At 41.8% G+C, this 13,908-nt stretch overlaps 1 protein-coding gene across 1 annotated transcript; it reads left to right on the top strand.

Annotated features, from left to right (window-relative positions):
- Window positions 1-886: 886 nt before the first annotated feature.
- Window positions 887-7,728, top strand: LOC143747402 (zinc-binding protein A33-like). The gene is made up of 4 exons (XM_077240192.1): window positions 887-1,539; window positions 4,172-4,267; window positions 4,484-4,643; window positions 6,602-7,728. The coding sequence occupies exons 1-4, from the start codon at window positions 1,138-1,140 to the stop codon at window positions 7,087-7,089; spliced, it is 1,146 nt and encodes a 381-aa protein (XP_077096307.1). The 5' UTR covers window positions 887-1,137; the 3' UTR covers window positions 7,090-7,728.
- The last annotated feature ends 6,180 nt before the right edge of the window (window positions 7,729-13,908 follow it).

Genomic DNA, 13,908 nt, shown 5'->3' with positions numbered 1-13,908 from the left:
GAGACATTTAAAACAACATCGCAGGAAATGTGCTCTTAAATTTGATCTTTTAGTGTTCGCCGGATGGCCGCAGGGGATATTGCTGAACAATCTGTTGTGATTGGAGATTTCCTTCGGAGCAATGAGATGATCTTCGTGCTGAAGGAGAAAGATCTGACAAGACTTGGCATTTCTGTGCTTTATAAAGGCAGCCAACCCAACCCTTTTCGGGGGCCTGAAATGCCATTTGTCTGTGCACTTGCAGAGACGTATTTATCCAAAGCGACTTACAATTGCTATATATGTCAGAGGTCGCACGCCTCTGGAGCAACTAGGGGTTAAGTGTCTTGCTCAGGGACACATTGGTGTCTCACAGTGGATTCGAACCCGGGTCTCTCACACCAAAGGCATGCGTCTTATCCACTGCGCCATCACAACATCGTAGTCCAATGATGATGATGAGTTACAAAACGGATTAAATAACAAAAGGATTTATTAAACAAACAAAACTCAGATAAGTCATTGGATACTTGAACAAATAAACTATGTACAAATAAAGAGCAAAAAATAAAACACACAAACAAAGTGTCTTTAAGTATTTTTATTGTCAATATTTGTTTTTTCATTGTTCTTTAATATTTGATTCAAGGTTTTATACCATTATACATGAGAATGTTTCAATGCAAGTTTTGTTCAAATTTAACCTGAAGAAATCCTGAACTCATACTCAGAATTAGTGCACACACATTTATGAGCAGTGAGTAGTGAACACACACACACACACACACACACACACACACACACACACACACACACACACACACACACACACACACACACACACAAACTTGTTTTTGCAGTTTTCTTTTACCCAAAGAAACTCCACCCTCATAAACTCCACCCTCTTACAACACTCACCAGGAAGAGATTGACTTGTTATTTCTCTTTCTGTCATGCTGACTCTCTTCTCTCTCGACAAAAGCAATAAAGACGCAGCGATCAGTGGAGAATGAAAACAAACACTTTCAAGAAGGATAGTTGAGACATTTGTTTCTGATCAGAGAACAGATCGTTGTGATTCTCAAGGTGATTAATTTTTAAACCCGTCGTTCAGAAAGTGAAAGTTAAGTTTATGTTGCTGGAGCTCAAACGGTGAAAATGGCTTCACTAAATGTGTCTGCAGAAGAGCTTTCTTGTCCCGTGTGCTGTGAAATCTTCACGGCTCCTGTTGTTTTATCATGTAGTCACAGTGTCTGTAAAGAGTGTCTTCAACAGTTCTGGAGAATCAAGAAAACTCAGGAGTGTCCTGTCTGCAGGAGAAGATCCTCAAGTGAACTTCCTCCAGTTAATCTGGCGTTAAAAAACTTGTGTGAGTCGTTCCTGACGGAGAGAAATGAGACGCGTTCATCAGGATCTGAGGAGATCTGCAGTTTACACAGTGAGAAACTCAAACTCTTCTGTCTGGAGGACAAACAGCCTGTGTGTTTAGTGTGTGTTACTTCACAGAAACACGTCAATCACACAGTCAGACCCATCAGTGAAGTGGTTTCATCATATAAGGTAACACACACACACACACACACACACACACACACACACACACACACACACACACACACACACACACACACACACACACACACACACACACCTTCAGGTAACCAGTCTGACTCTTTAACCATTAGGCCCCGACTTGCCTTTACTTTGACTTGTAAAGAACATATTTTACAATACATTAATGAAACATTTCTCTCTGCCTTTTATTCAGCTTTATATGACATTTACTGTGCTGTGAAAAAGTATTTGTCTCATACTAATTTAAATCATTTTTTAATTATTTTATTCTAAACTGTTTTAATTATTCTTATTTCTTTTCATTATTTAAATTTCTTCTATGTAAAGCACTTTGAATTACCATTTTGTATGAAATGTGCTATATAAATAAACTTGCCTTGCCTATACAATCGCTGAGCGGTTACATGTTTAAAGTCCTGCCACATCATCTCTACTGGGTTCCAGTCAGGACTTTGACGAGGCACTCCACTACTTGAACTGTGCTTTCTCAAGCCGTTCAGAGCTGGATTTACTCCTGTGCTTTGAATCGTTTTCTTGAGCTTCAACTTACAGACTGAAGATCTGAGATTCTCTGTTAGGATTTTCTGAAAAACAGAAAAATGCAAAAGTCTACTCTTCATTGATTGGTCAGATGGCCCAGTCTTTTGTGATTGGTCTACTGTGCTCTGATTGGTCAGATGGGCCAGTCTGTTGTGATTGGTCTACTGTGCTCTGATTGGTCAGATGGGCCAGTCTGTTGTGATTGGTCTACTGTGCTCTGATTGGTCAGATGGCCCAGTCTGTTGTGATTGGTCTACTGTGCTCTGATTGGTCAGATGGGCCAGTCTGTTGTGATTGGTCTACTGTGCTCTGATTGGTCAGATGGCCCAGTCTGTTGTGATTGGTCTACTGTGCTCTGATTGGTCAGATGGGCCAGTCTGTTGTGATTGGTCTACTGTGCTCTGATTGGTCAGATGGCAGCTACAGCTTTTGAGGGCGGGGCACGTTATTACACGTTATTCACCGGCAGCCAATGAAGACCATAGGCGTTAATTATGCAAATGTGTTACATTGTTACGTATGCAGATCACGACAGTGAGAGTGGAGTTACTGACGACTCGCTTGGGCGGTTCTAACTCGATTCTTTCTTTCGGGAGACAATAACTTTATTTATCGTGCACTTTCCACTTTACAATTTTGCAGAACATTTACATTCACTAAGAGCAATATTACACACTGCATGAAAGGGGAATATTGAAAAAAAAACATAATTGGGGCACTTTAAGAATTTTTTACAAACTTCATGCTGTTGACAAAGTCATATTTAAGTGTTGATGTGATTGAACATGACTGCAGTGATCAGGACTGGTTGTGTTTAGTCCAGCTCAACCACATTACAGTATAAATACTTTTTATATATTTGAGGAATTAGTAAATACGGGGGCAAATACATTTTCACGCAGGCCTTGTTGGCATAGCTGTCAACCCTCCCGTTTTTTCCGGGTTTCTCACGTGTTTTAGCTCTTTTCCCGCTGTCTTCCCGTTTTAGTATTTTCCCGTAAAATATCCCGTATTTTTACGCTCTGATTGTGTGAGACGTACAAGCTCGGGCAGATTCGGCTTGAAGTTGTTCATCCTCGGATGCGGCGCCGCAATCGCTGTTACAAAAAAAGCCGTGCACACAGCAAAGCGAAATGTGGTCTTGCGCACCCAACTGGTCATTTTTGCCGCGCGCACCTTCGCGCTCATGCGGACGCGTCGAGTGTAAACCATGGTATAAACAAAGCTTAACCCTAACTCCGTGTCAGCGTGCGCTCTGATCTGTAAAGGGGCACAGACATCTACCAAATCATCTCCTGCAGCATCCTCCGAACTTCCGAAGCACCACTAACTCCGCCTCCGTTTCCCTCGTAAGCTGATATTAGTAGGCCTATTTAAACATTCTCTATGATAAAAAATGTAACAAATATTTTAATAACACGATTTTGGCGGTTATAGAGTTCTAATGACGGTGTTCAACTATAACCGTCGGTCTCACGGTTACGGTCACACCCCTAACACACACACACACACACACACACACACACACACACACACACACACACACACACACACACACACACACACACACACACACTGTCTCTCTCTACCTCTCTCTCTCTCTCACACACACACACCCACTGTCTCTTTCTCTCTCTCTCATACACACACACACACACTGTCTCTTTCTCTCTCTCACATATGTAGGCCTATATGTAGTTATAAACTCTTTAGATTGTTAATGATTAGTGCTTTTTTTTTTAAAGTTTGTGGGTAAGAATCGTGTAAAAAAATCCCTTATTTTGGGGATGGATTCCGGGAAATCTCCCTTATTTTCAATGTTCAATGTTGACAGCTATGCTTGTTGGTATTGGATTTTTGCTTCAATAAATAACATTATCTTTTACAAACTGTACTTTGTGTTTACTCAGGTTGCCTTTGTTTTATGTTTTAATTTCTGAATCAATTTAGTATGAGATGTGCAAAAAAATAGAAGAAATCAGGATGAGGGCAAATAGTATTTCGATCATTGATCATATCACTGTATTGTCTTCTCTTCACTGTAATCTGACGGGTTAAATTTTTTGTTCAATTCTAGGAGGAGCTCAATACAGCACTGAAGTCCTTACAAGAGAAACTGAAACGCAATGAAAACATTAAAGGAGAGTTTGAGAAAACAGTTCAACACATCAAGGTGAGGAAACAGAATCAGGAGACATGTATAGTATCACTGTAAACAGTTATGATTTAATATAATGGATTCCAGTTGATTATTTATGTAAATGACGAGCATCAATCTGCTTCTGGATCCGTTATATGTCGGGTATCCGTGTTTATCTCTGATATGAAGGATGTGAAGTGTTGATGTATGTCGATTGAGATGATTGAAGTGAATGTGATGTGATTTCAGGCTCAAGCCACTGCAGTTCTGACTCCTGAATGTTCTTCCAGAGTCCAGAGCTCACGGCCAGATCCACAGACGGCTTCTGGAGCTTTGATTCATGTGCCACGATACTTGGGCAACCTGCCGTTCAGAGTCTGGAAGAAGATGCAGGACATCGTCCAAAACAGTGAGTCTGATAGATAGATAGATAGATAGATAGATAGATAGATAGATAGATAGATAGATAGATAAATGATAGGTAGATAAATAGATGATAGATAAATAGATGACAGATGATAGATAGATAGATAGATAGAGAGAGAGATGGAGAGATAGATAAATAGATAGATGGATAATTAAATAGATGATAGATAGATAGATAAATAAATAGATGATAGATAGATAGATAGATAGATAGATAGATAGAGAGAGAGATAGACAGATAGATAGATAGATAAATAAATAGATGATAGATAGATAGATAGATAGTTATACACTTTCCTAAAGGATTATTAGGAACACCTGTTCAATTTCTCATTAATGCAATTATCTAATCAACCAATCACATGGCAGTTGCTTCTATGCATTTAGGGGTGTGGTCCTGGTCAAGACAATCTCCTGAACTCCAAACTGAATGTCAGAATGGGAAAGAAAGGTGATTTAAGCAATTTTGAGCGTGGCATGGTTGTTGATGCCAGACGGGCCGGTCTGAGTATTTCACAATCTGCTCAGTTACTGGGATTTTCACGCACAACCATTTCTAGGGTTTACAAAGAATGGTGTGAAAAGGGAAAAACATCCAGTATGCGGCAGTCCTGTGGGCGAAAATGCCTTGTTGATGCTAGAGGTCAGAGGAGAATGGGCCGACTGATTCAAGCTGATAGAAGAGCAACTTTGACTGAAATAACCACTCGTTACAACCGAGGTATGCAGCAAAGCATTTGTGAAGCCACAACACACACAACCTTGAGGCGGATGGGCTACAACAGCAGAAGACCCACCGGATACCACTCATCTCCACTACAAATAGGAAAAAGAGGCTAAAATTTGCAAGAGCTCACCAAAATTGGACAGTTGAAGACTGGAAAAATGTTGCCTGGTCTGATGAGTCTCGTTTCTGTTGAGACATTCAGATGGTAGAGTCAGGATTTGGCGTAAACAGAAGGAGAACATGGATCCATCATGCCTTGTTACCACTGTGCAGGCTGGTGGTGGTGGTGTAATGGTGTGGGGGATGTTTTCTTGGCACACTTTAGGCCCCTTAGTGCCAATTGGGCATCGTTTAAATGCCACGGCCTACCTGAGCATTGTTTCTGACCATGTCCATCCCTTTATGGCCACCATGTACCCATCCTCTGATGGCTACTTCCAGCAGGATAATGCACCATGTCACAAAGCTCGAATCATTTCAAATTGGTTTCTTGAACCTGACAATGACTTTACTGTACTAAAATGGCCCCCACAGTCACCAGATCTCAACCCAATAGAGCATCTTTGGGATGTGGTGGAACGGGAGCTTCGTGCCCTGGATGTGCATCCCACAAATCTCCATCAACTGCAAGATGCTATCCTATCAATATAGGCCAACATTTCTAAAGAATGCTTTCAGAACCTTGTTGAATCAATGCCACGTAGAATTAAGGCAGTTCTGAAGGCGAAGGGGGGTCAAACACAGTATTAGTATGGTGTTCCTAATAATCCTTTAGGTGAGTAGATAGATAGATAGATAGAATAATTTCTCAATCCAACATAATGTCAAACACAACAGACTGTCAGAATCAACTGTTTTAAACTGATACACAGACTATAAGAGGCAATAGATGATCAGAAGCTGCTGAACATCAGACACACACTTACAGTTTTACATCTACTGCATAAATCTCAACATCTCATTGATTTATTATTATAACTTTCCTAAAGTATCAGTTTCTCTTGATGGACACAAATGTCTGAATCTCATATTTAATGTTTTGATGGCGTTAAACGCTGATGATAAAAACGAGTGTGAAACTAATAACAGCACTGACAGTGATCAGAGGAAAAGGAGTTTGATCAACAGGACGAGTGTCATAATTCATAATAATCTGTGTTGGGTTCATTATATGAAGATCAGAATAAAAGCATGTGTTGATTGTGTCTCATCAGCTCCTGTGATTCTGGATCCAAACACTGCGAATCGACATCTCGTCCTGTCTGATGATCTGACCAGTGTGAGAGACAGCAGGAACTATCAAACTCTTCCTGATAATCCAGAGAGATTTGACAGTCTCTGTGTTCTGGGTTCAGAGGGTTTTAACTCAGGAACACACTGCTGGGATGTGGAGGTTAAAGAGAGTGAACACTGGACTCTTGGAGTAACTACAGCATCAAACCAGAGGAAGAGAGATGTTTTCTTCAACACTGATGTCTGGAGTGTGGAGTACGGATGGTCTCCAGGTTCTAGTGTTCGTGTTGAACAGAAGCGTGATCGTGTGAGAGTGAATCTGGACTATGACGGAGGAACAGTGTCGTTCTCTGATCCTGTAACTAACACACATCTACACACATTCACAACCATCTTCACTCACACACTCTTTCCATTCTTCTGGTGTTGTTCTTCCTCTCTGAGGATCTTACCGGTCAATAGTCAGTAAACGTCACTCCTGTAGATCTGGATCTTCTGCTTTCATCATGTTTCCAATATTTAATCCATATCTCATGAGTGAGAGTACTGTAGATCTGAGTATCAGTACGGCTGCTGTGATTGGCCCGTGATGATCACATGACTGATATCCAGCACTACAGCAACACTCACACTCTCATGTTGCTTTAACAGATCAATAAACAACAGTGAAGTTTGTCACTTTGCTCATTTTCACATCATTCTATAATATTGTTTTCTATAAACTGAGCCTAATTCTACACATGCACAGTTTCAATGAATTTATAAATAAATAATTGTTTATTTGAGTTTAAATTATCATTTAAGTACATGGATGTTAATGATAAACAATAATGTTTATATTTTTCAACCGATTTCAGCGGTTTATGATTTATGTGGAGTATGAAAAAGGTTCTGTCTTAAGACTCTCGCTGGTTAAGAGCTTGACATTTTTTAATGGTTAATTATTAATTAGGAATTGTTAAACTCAAGTGTGTCAATCATAGTTTCAGTTTGTTTTTCTGGGTTAATAATTGTAGAGGCGTCCCTAATGTAATATCATTTAATGTATATGAAATATGTATATGTATTGTGGAAATGTCGTTTTTCTGTGTTAAACACCGTCATATCAGCTTTTTCTCTTGTTCCTTTAGTGTTCTGTCTTCATCTCGTCACAGGATGGATGTCACATGTGAAGATCATTTGCAGCTCAAAACCTTATTTATCTTAAAGCTCTTTTCATTTATATCATTTATTTCTATAGTTTTCCTCCTGACCTTATGCTTGCAGTTTAACAAGTGTTTAATAATAATGATAATAATAATATGTTTATTTTCTATAGCGCCTTTCAAGAACCCAAGGTCGCTTCACAATGTAATACAAAAAACAAATAGCAAACAGACAACAAGCGTACAAATACAAAGGCCATCTGCTTACGAGAGACAAAACAGATGGAAACAAGCATACACTGGTTTGCATGAAAAGAAGGAGATATTGCATTATTTATCAAAATATGCTATTATGATAAAGTATGTAGCAGATAGAGTTGGAAAAGTGCAGATCATATAAAACAGTGATAAGGAAGATGATTTATTGGGCAAGCTTGAAGAAATGAGTTTTCAGATGTTTTTTGAAGGACCGGATGTTGTCGTTCGCACGAAGATTCGGGGTTAGCTTATTCCAGAGCGTAGGGCCAGCAACATTAAAAGCCCTTCCGCCCACCGTGGAGAGTCTGACCCGGGGTACCACGAGAAGGTTTTCCGTGCTAGATCTGAGGGCCCGAGTTGGAACATATGGCTGTACCAAGTCAACAAGGTATTTGGGTGCCGGGCCATGTAGGGCTTTAAATATTAGGATTAACAGTTTAAATTGGATGCGGTGTATGACAGGAAGCCAGTGCAGTTGGTAAAGGATAGGAGTGATGTGAGCAGATTTTTTATTATACGTGAGGGTGCGTGCAGCAGAGTTTTGAACCATTTGGAGGCGGTGTATTGCTTTGGTGGGTAGTCCGCTATATAATGAATTACAGAAGTCCAATCTGGATGTGATAAAAGCATGAATAACCGTTTCCGCATCTGTAAAGGTAAGAGAGGGGCGAATACGAGCAATATTCCGGAGGTGGAAGAAGCATGACTTGACAGTCTGACTAATGTGTGAGTGAAAGCAGAGCGTGGGGTCGAACAAAATTCCCAGATTCTGTACAGTTTTTGAAGGCCTAATCTCAACACCATCAATGTCAATAAAAATGTCATGTCTGGGTGAGTTTTGTGATCTAGGGTTAATCAACAGGATTTCTGTTTTACCAGCATTAAGCTGCAAAAAGTTAGAGGACATCCATGTTTTAAGGTCGTGAAGGCAGGAGATAACTGAAGGGGCCGGAAAAGATGAGTTCGGGTCAATCGTGAAGTAGATTTGAATATCATCAGTGTAGCAATGAAAATTGAGACCATGCTGTCTGATGATCTGGCCTAACGGTAGTAAGTATATTAGAAATAGAAGCGGGTCAAGTACAGAGCCTTGGGGCACACAATGGGAAACACAAACTGACCGTGAGCGATTGTTGCCTATCTTAACAAATTGTTGTCTATCGCATAGATATGAGGTCAACCACTGAAGTGCCGCACCCGTGATGCCTATTACAGACAGTCGTGAGATAAGTGTAGAGTGGCACACAGTGTCAAATGCTGCACTGAGGTCAAGGAGAACCAGGATACTATGTGCACCTGAATCAGAAGGTAGAAGGAGATAGTTTAATACTTTTAGGAGTGCTGTTTCTGTACTGTGATGTGTACGGAAACCGGATTGAAGGGGTTCAAAGAGATTATGTCTCTCTAAGTGTGATTGCAGCTGCGCCACAACTACCTTCTCAAGTAGCTTGCCAACGAAAGCGAGATTTGATATTGGTCTATAATTACTGTGAGTGGCGTTGTCGAGACCAGGCTTCTTAAGGATTGGGGTAATGGCTCCTACTTTCAGATTAAGTGGAACAGTGGCAGTGGCAAGAGACCTGTTTATAGGGTGGGTAATAGGTTGAATGAGTAAGGAGGAATGAGTTTTTAACAGGTATGTTGGAATAGGATCAAGTGTACAGGAAGTTGAGTTTGATTTGTTAATCATATTTGCAACCACAGATGTATTTGTGATTGAAAAAGTGTCTAGCGGACCACCAATCAAATATGGAGTTGAAGGGGTAGTGGCAGTAGAGGAAAATGACTGATAGATGTTGTCAATTTTTTGTAGGAAGAAAGACTGAAAATCTTCACAAAGTTCAGCAGAACCAGTAAGAGCTACGGTGGATGGTTTGACCAGTTTATTTATTTCTGTAAAAAGAGTTTTGGGTTTGCATTTAGCTTTGTTAATAACAGTAGAGAGATAGTTGGAGCGTGCGATGTTAAGCGCTTCTTTGTATTTCACTACCGATTCGGAAAAGGCTATGGCATGAACAAGAAGGGAAGTTTTGTTGTGGAGTCTTTCAAGACGCCTACATTGTGTTTTCAGAACTCTGAGCTCAGGGGTGAACCAAGGAGAGGAGTGAGTAGACGGAACAGCTCTAGTTATTAAAGGAGCAAGCTCATCCAATACATCACCAAGCGATTTATCGTAGGTAGAAACTATCTCATTAGGACACAGCCGATTGAGTGAGGAAGGAAGAGCAGAAACCGCAATGGCAGTGGAGAAATTTTCGACAGTTATGGTTTTCAGATTTCGATAGGATATAATAGTGTTAGTTTTAGGTTTTACAATGGGTAGTGAGAAGTCAAAGAGTATTAGTTTGTGATCAGAGATACCCAGATTGTGACCCTGGGCATGCACATTGTCAATACCAACCGTACAGAGCAGATCGAGAGTATGGGAGTGGGAATGAGTTGGGAAATCGATATGTTGAGATACTTCAAAATAATCCAGAACAGACAAAAAGTCTTTTGCAGCAGTACAATCAGAATCAACATGTATGTTAAAATCACCAAGCATCATTATTCTATCATGCCGGGCAAAAGCGAGAGTGAGAAGTTCAGTCAGATCAGAACAGAAGTTTGGGTTGTTTCTAGGGGTCTGTAAATCAGTAGAATCAGAAGCGGAGCGGGTCCAGCAAGTTGAAGTGAGAGACATTCAAAACTTGCAACATCGAGAATGTCATATTTAGTCACTTTGTAGTTGTTCTTGAAGATCACTGCCAGACCACCACCTCTACCACTAAGTCGAGGTTTTGTGAAATAACTATATCCAGCAGGGGTTAAAAGGTTCAGTTCAATGAAATCGTCAGGTGTTTGCCAGGTTTCAGTCAGAAAGAGTAAATCCAGGTCTCTCTCAGATGTAACTTCATTCAGCATTGTACCCTTGCCAGTCAGAGAGCGAGTGTTAAAAAGTGCACAGTTGTATCGATGGGGAACATGCGACGAGTAGGTCACATCTTTGGTTAGGGGTATGAGAGTCCTAGCAATGTGGAGAGTCACATCGTTACCATGGTAACGCCCCGATCTCGGTGACAGTATCACAGGTATTGAGAGAGAGGGGTCATAGTTGTAAAGCCATCTACGTTTAGCAGACCGATGGATATAGCGTGTACGACGTGCAATTCCGAGAGTAGTACATAAGTCAAACGTGGAGGATTCCAGACGGGTTAGACTATTGAGGTTGGGCAGCTGCAGTGAAGTATAGTTTAACTCCATTCCGTGAATGAGAAGCAGAACAAGGCCAGCAAAGCCCAGGGCCAGCAGTCTCAGTGCCGGAGTTTTATAAATGGCAAAGTGCATCTCTTTGTAATTTAAGACAGCACTCACAGAAAACCAAATGGCCACCCACGTTACTGCAACACTACGTTAGCCAAAACCCGACTGATATTGAGTGAATCCACAAAACTAAACCGAGCAGCTCGCCAAACAAGTTAAAACTTGCCTACCTGCTGCATTAGATGTTATGGGACTCACAGATATGCAGCGGCAGAGGGCTCGCAGGGAGAGTGATGCGAGGACAGCACGTTAGCCAGACCAAAGAGGGCAGAACCACAATAAAACACTACGCAATGAATAAGGGGAAACTTACCCACCAAGAGTGCAGAATGGTAAAGCCGAAACAGTGGACAGAGGGCTCGCGGGGATTTCATAAAGTGAGACGCTTAGCAGAGATTGTCCAAATTGTCCAGAGAGTGTCAGGGACTTCGGAAAATGTAACATCCATGCAACAGGTGCTTCGAACATCCAACACTGTTCCATTAAGATTTTATGTCGCGAGAAAGCACATCCGAAGCCAACAGCAGGATTTAACCCAAGTATATCCCTAGTAAATATCCAAGTTTCGTGACCCAGGAAAAAGAAAAAATCCAGATTCTCCGTTCAGCAGTGTCGCCCAGAAGCAGACAACATGAAGTTGAGGATGAAACGAAGCAAACAAGTCCAGATTCTCCGTTCCAGTGTCCGCTTGCCAGTGTCACCCAGAGGCAAGCAATATGATGTTAATAGAACATCTTTTGTTTGTTTTATTATTCATACATAAACAATAAATGTCTTTATAGAAATTTTATAATATAGTGAAACAAAAATAAAATTGTCTATTCATTTTAAATGAAGATTTTAAATGTTTTCTTGGGGTCTAAAAAATAAACTTTAGACTTTATTGTAATTTTTAGTACAACAAAATGATGTCTAGTGAATCCTAGTAAAAAACATAAACAAAAACAAAACTTAAAACAAACAACAATAAACAGCAAAATAAAGTGCACTAGCTGGAAGGTGTGTGTGTGTACTGTGTGTGTGTTTGTGTAGTGAGAGAGTGAGTGAGCGTGTGTGTAGTGAGAGTGTGTGTGTGTGCATGTGTAGTGAGAGTGTGTGTGTGCGTGCGTGTGTAGTGAGAGAGTGTGTGTGTGCGCGTGCGCACGCGTGTGTGTAGTGTTTGTGCGTGCGTGTGTGTGTAGTGAGAGTGTGTGTGTGTAGTGAGTGTGGGTGCGTGTGTGTGTAGTGAGAGTGTGTGCGCGCGTGTCTGTGTGTGTGCATGTGAAGTGTGTGTGTGTGCGTGTGTAGTGTGCATGTGTAGTGTGTGTAGTGTGTGTGTGTGCGTGTGTAGTGTGTGTGTGTGTGTGTGTAGTGTGTGCGTGCGTGTGTGCGTGCGTGCGTGCGTGTGTAGTGTGTGTGTGTGTGTGTGCGTGTGTGTGTGTGTGCGTGTGTGTGCGCGCGTGTCTGTGTGTGTGCATGTGAAGTGTGTGTGTGTGCGTGTGTAGTGTGCATGTGTAGTGTGTGTAGTGTGTGTGTGTGCGTGTGTAGTGTGTGTGTGTGTGTGTGTGTGTGTAGTGTGTGCGTGCGTGTGTGCGTGCGTGCGTGTGTAGTGTGTGTGTGTGTGTGTGCGTGTGTGTGCGTGTGTAATGTGCGTGTGTAGTGTGTGTGTAGTGTGTGTGTGTGCGTGTGTAGTGTGTGTGTGTGTGTGTGAGTAGTGTGTGTGTGTGTGTGTAGTGTGTGTGTGTGTGTGTAGTGTGTGTGCGTGTGTAATGTGCGTGTGTAGTGTGTGTGTGTGCGTGTGTAGTGTGTGTGTGTGCGTGTGTAGTGTGTGTGTGTGCGTAGTGTGTGTGTGCGTGTAGTGTGTGTGTGTGTGCGTGCGTGTGTAGTGTGTGTGTGTGCGTGTAGTGCGTGTGTAGTGTGTGTGTAGTGTGTGTGTGTGTGCGTGTAGTGTGTGTGTGTGTGTGCGTGTGTAGTGTGTGTGTGTGCGTGTGTAGTGTGTGTGTGTGCGTAGTGTGTGTGTGCGTGTAGTGTGTGTGTGTGCGTGTGTAGTGTGTGTGTGTGCGTGTGTAGTGTGTGTGTAGTGTGTGTGTGTGTGCGTGTAGTGTGTGTGTGTTAGATGCAGGAGAGTTGTGTGTGTGTGTGTGTGCGTGTGTGTGTAGTGTGTGTGTGTGCGTGTGTAGTGTGTGTGTGCGTGTGTAGTGTGTGTGTGTAGTATGTGTGTGTGTGTGTAGTGTGTGTGCGTGTGTGTGTGTAGTGTGTGTGTGTGTGCGTGTGTAGTGTGTGTGTGTGTGCGTGTGTAGTGTGTGTGTGCGTGTAGTGTGTGTGTGTGTGTAGTGTGTGTGTGTAGTGTGTGTGTAGTGTGTGTGTGTGTAGTGTGTGTGTAGTGTGTGTGCGTGTGTAGTGTGTGTGTAGTGTGTGTGCGTGTGTAGTGTGTGTGTGCGTGCGTGTGTAGTGTGTGTGTGTGTAGTGTGTGTAGTGTGTGTGTGCGTGCGTGTGTAGTGTGTGTGTGTGTGTGTGTGTGTGTGTGTGGCGGGAGTATGAGGTCAGAGAAGAAGCAGTTTCTTGTGTGTTTTCATTGCCGTGCATCTATACAAGTTTCACTG

Source organism: Siphateles boraxobius, unplaced genomic scaffold (assembly GCF_051911475.1).
Source record: "Siphateles boraxobius isolate OS27281-9 unplaced genomic scaffold, OSU_SipBor_1 22, whole genome shotgun sequence".
Taxonomy (NCBI): Eukaryota; Metazoa; Chordata; class Actinopteri; order Cypriniformes; family Leuciscidae; genus Siphateles; species Siphateles boraxobius.
The sequence above is the reverse complement of the archived record's forward strand: the minus strand, read 5'-3'. Positions and strand labels throughout refer to the sequence as shown.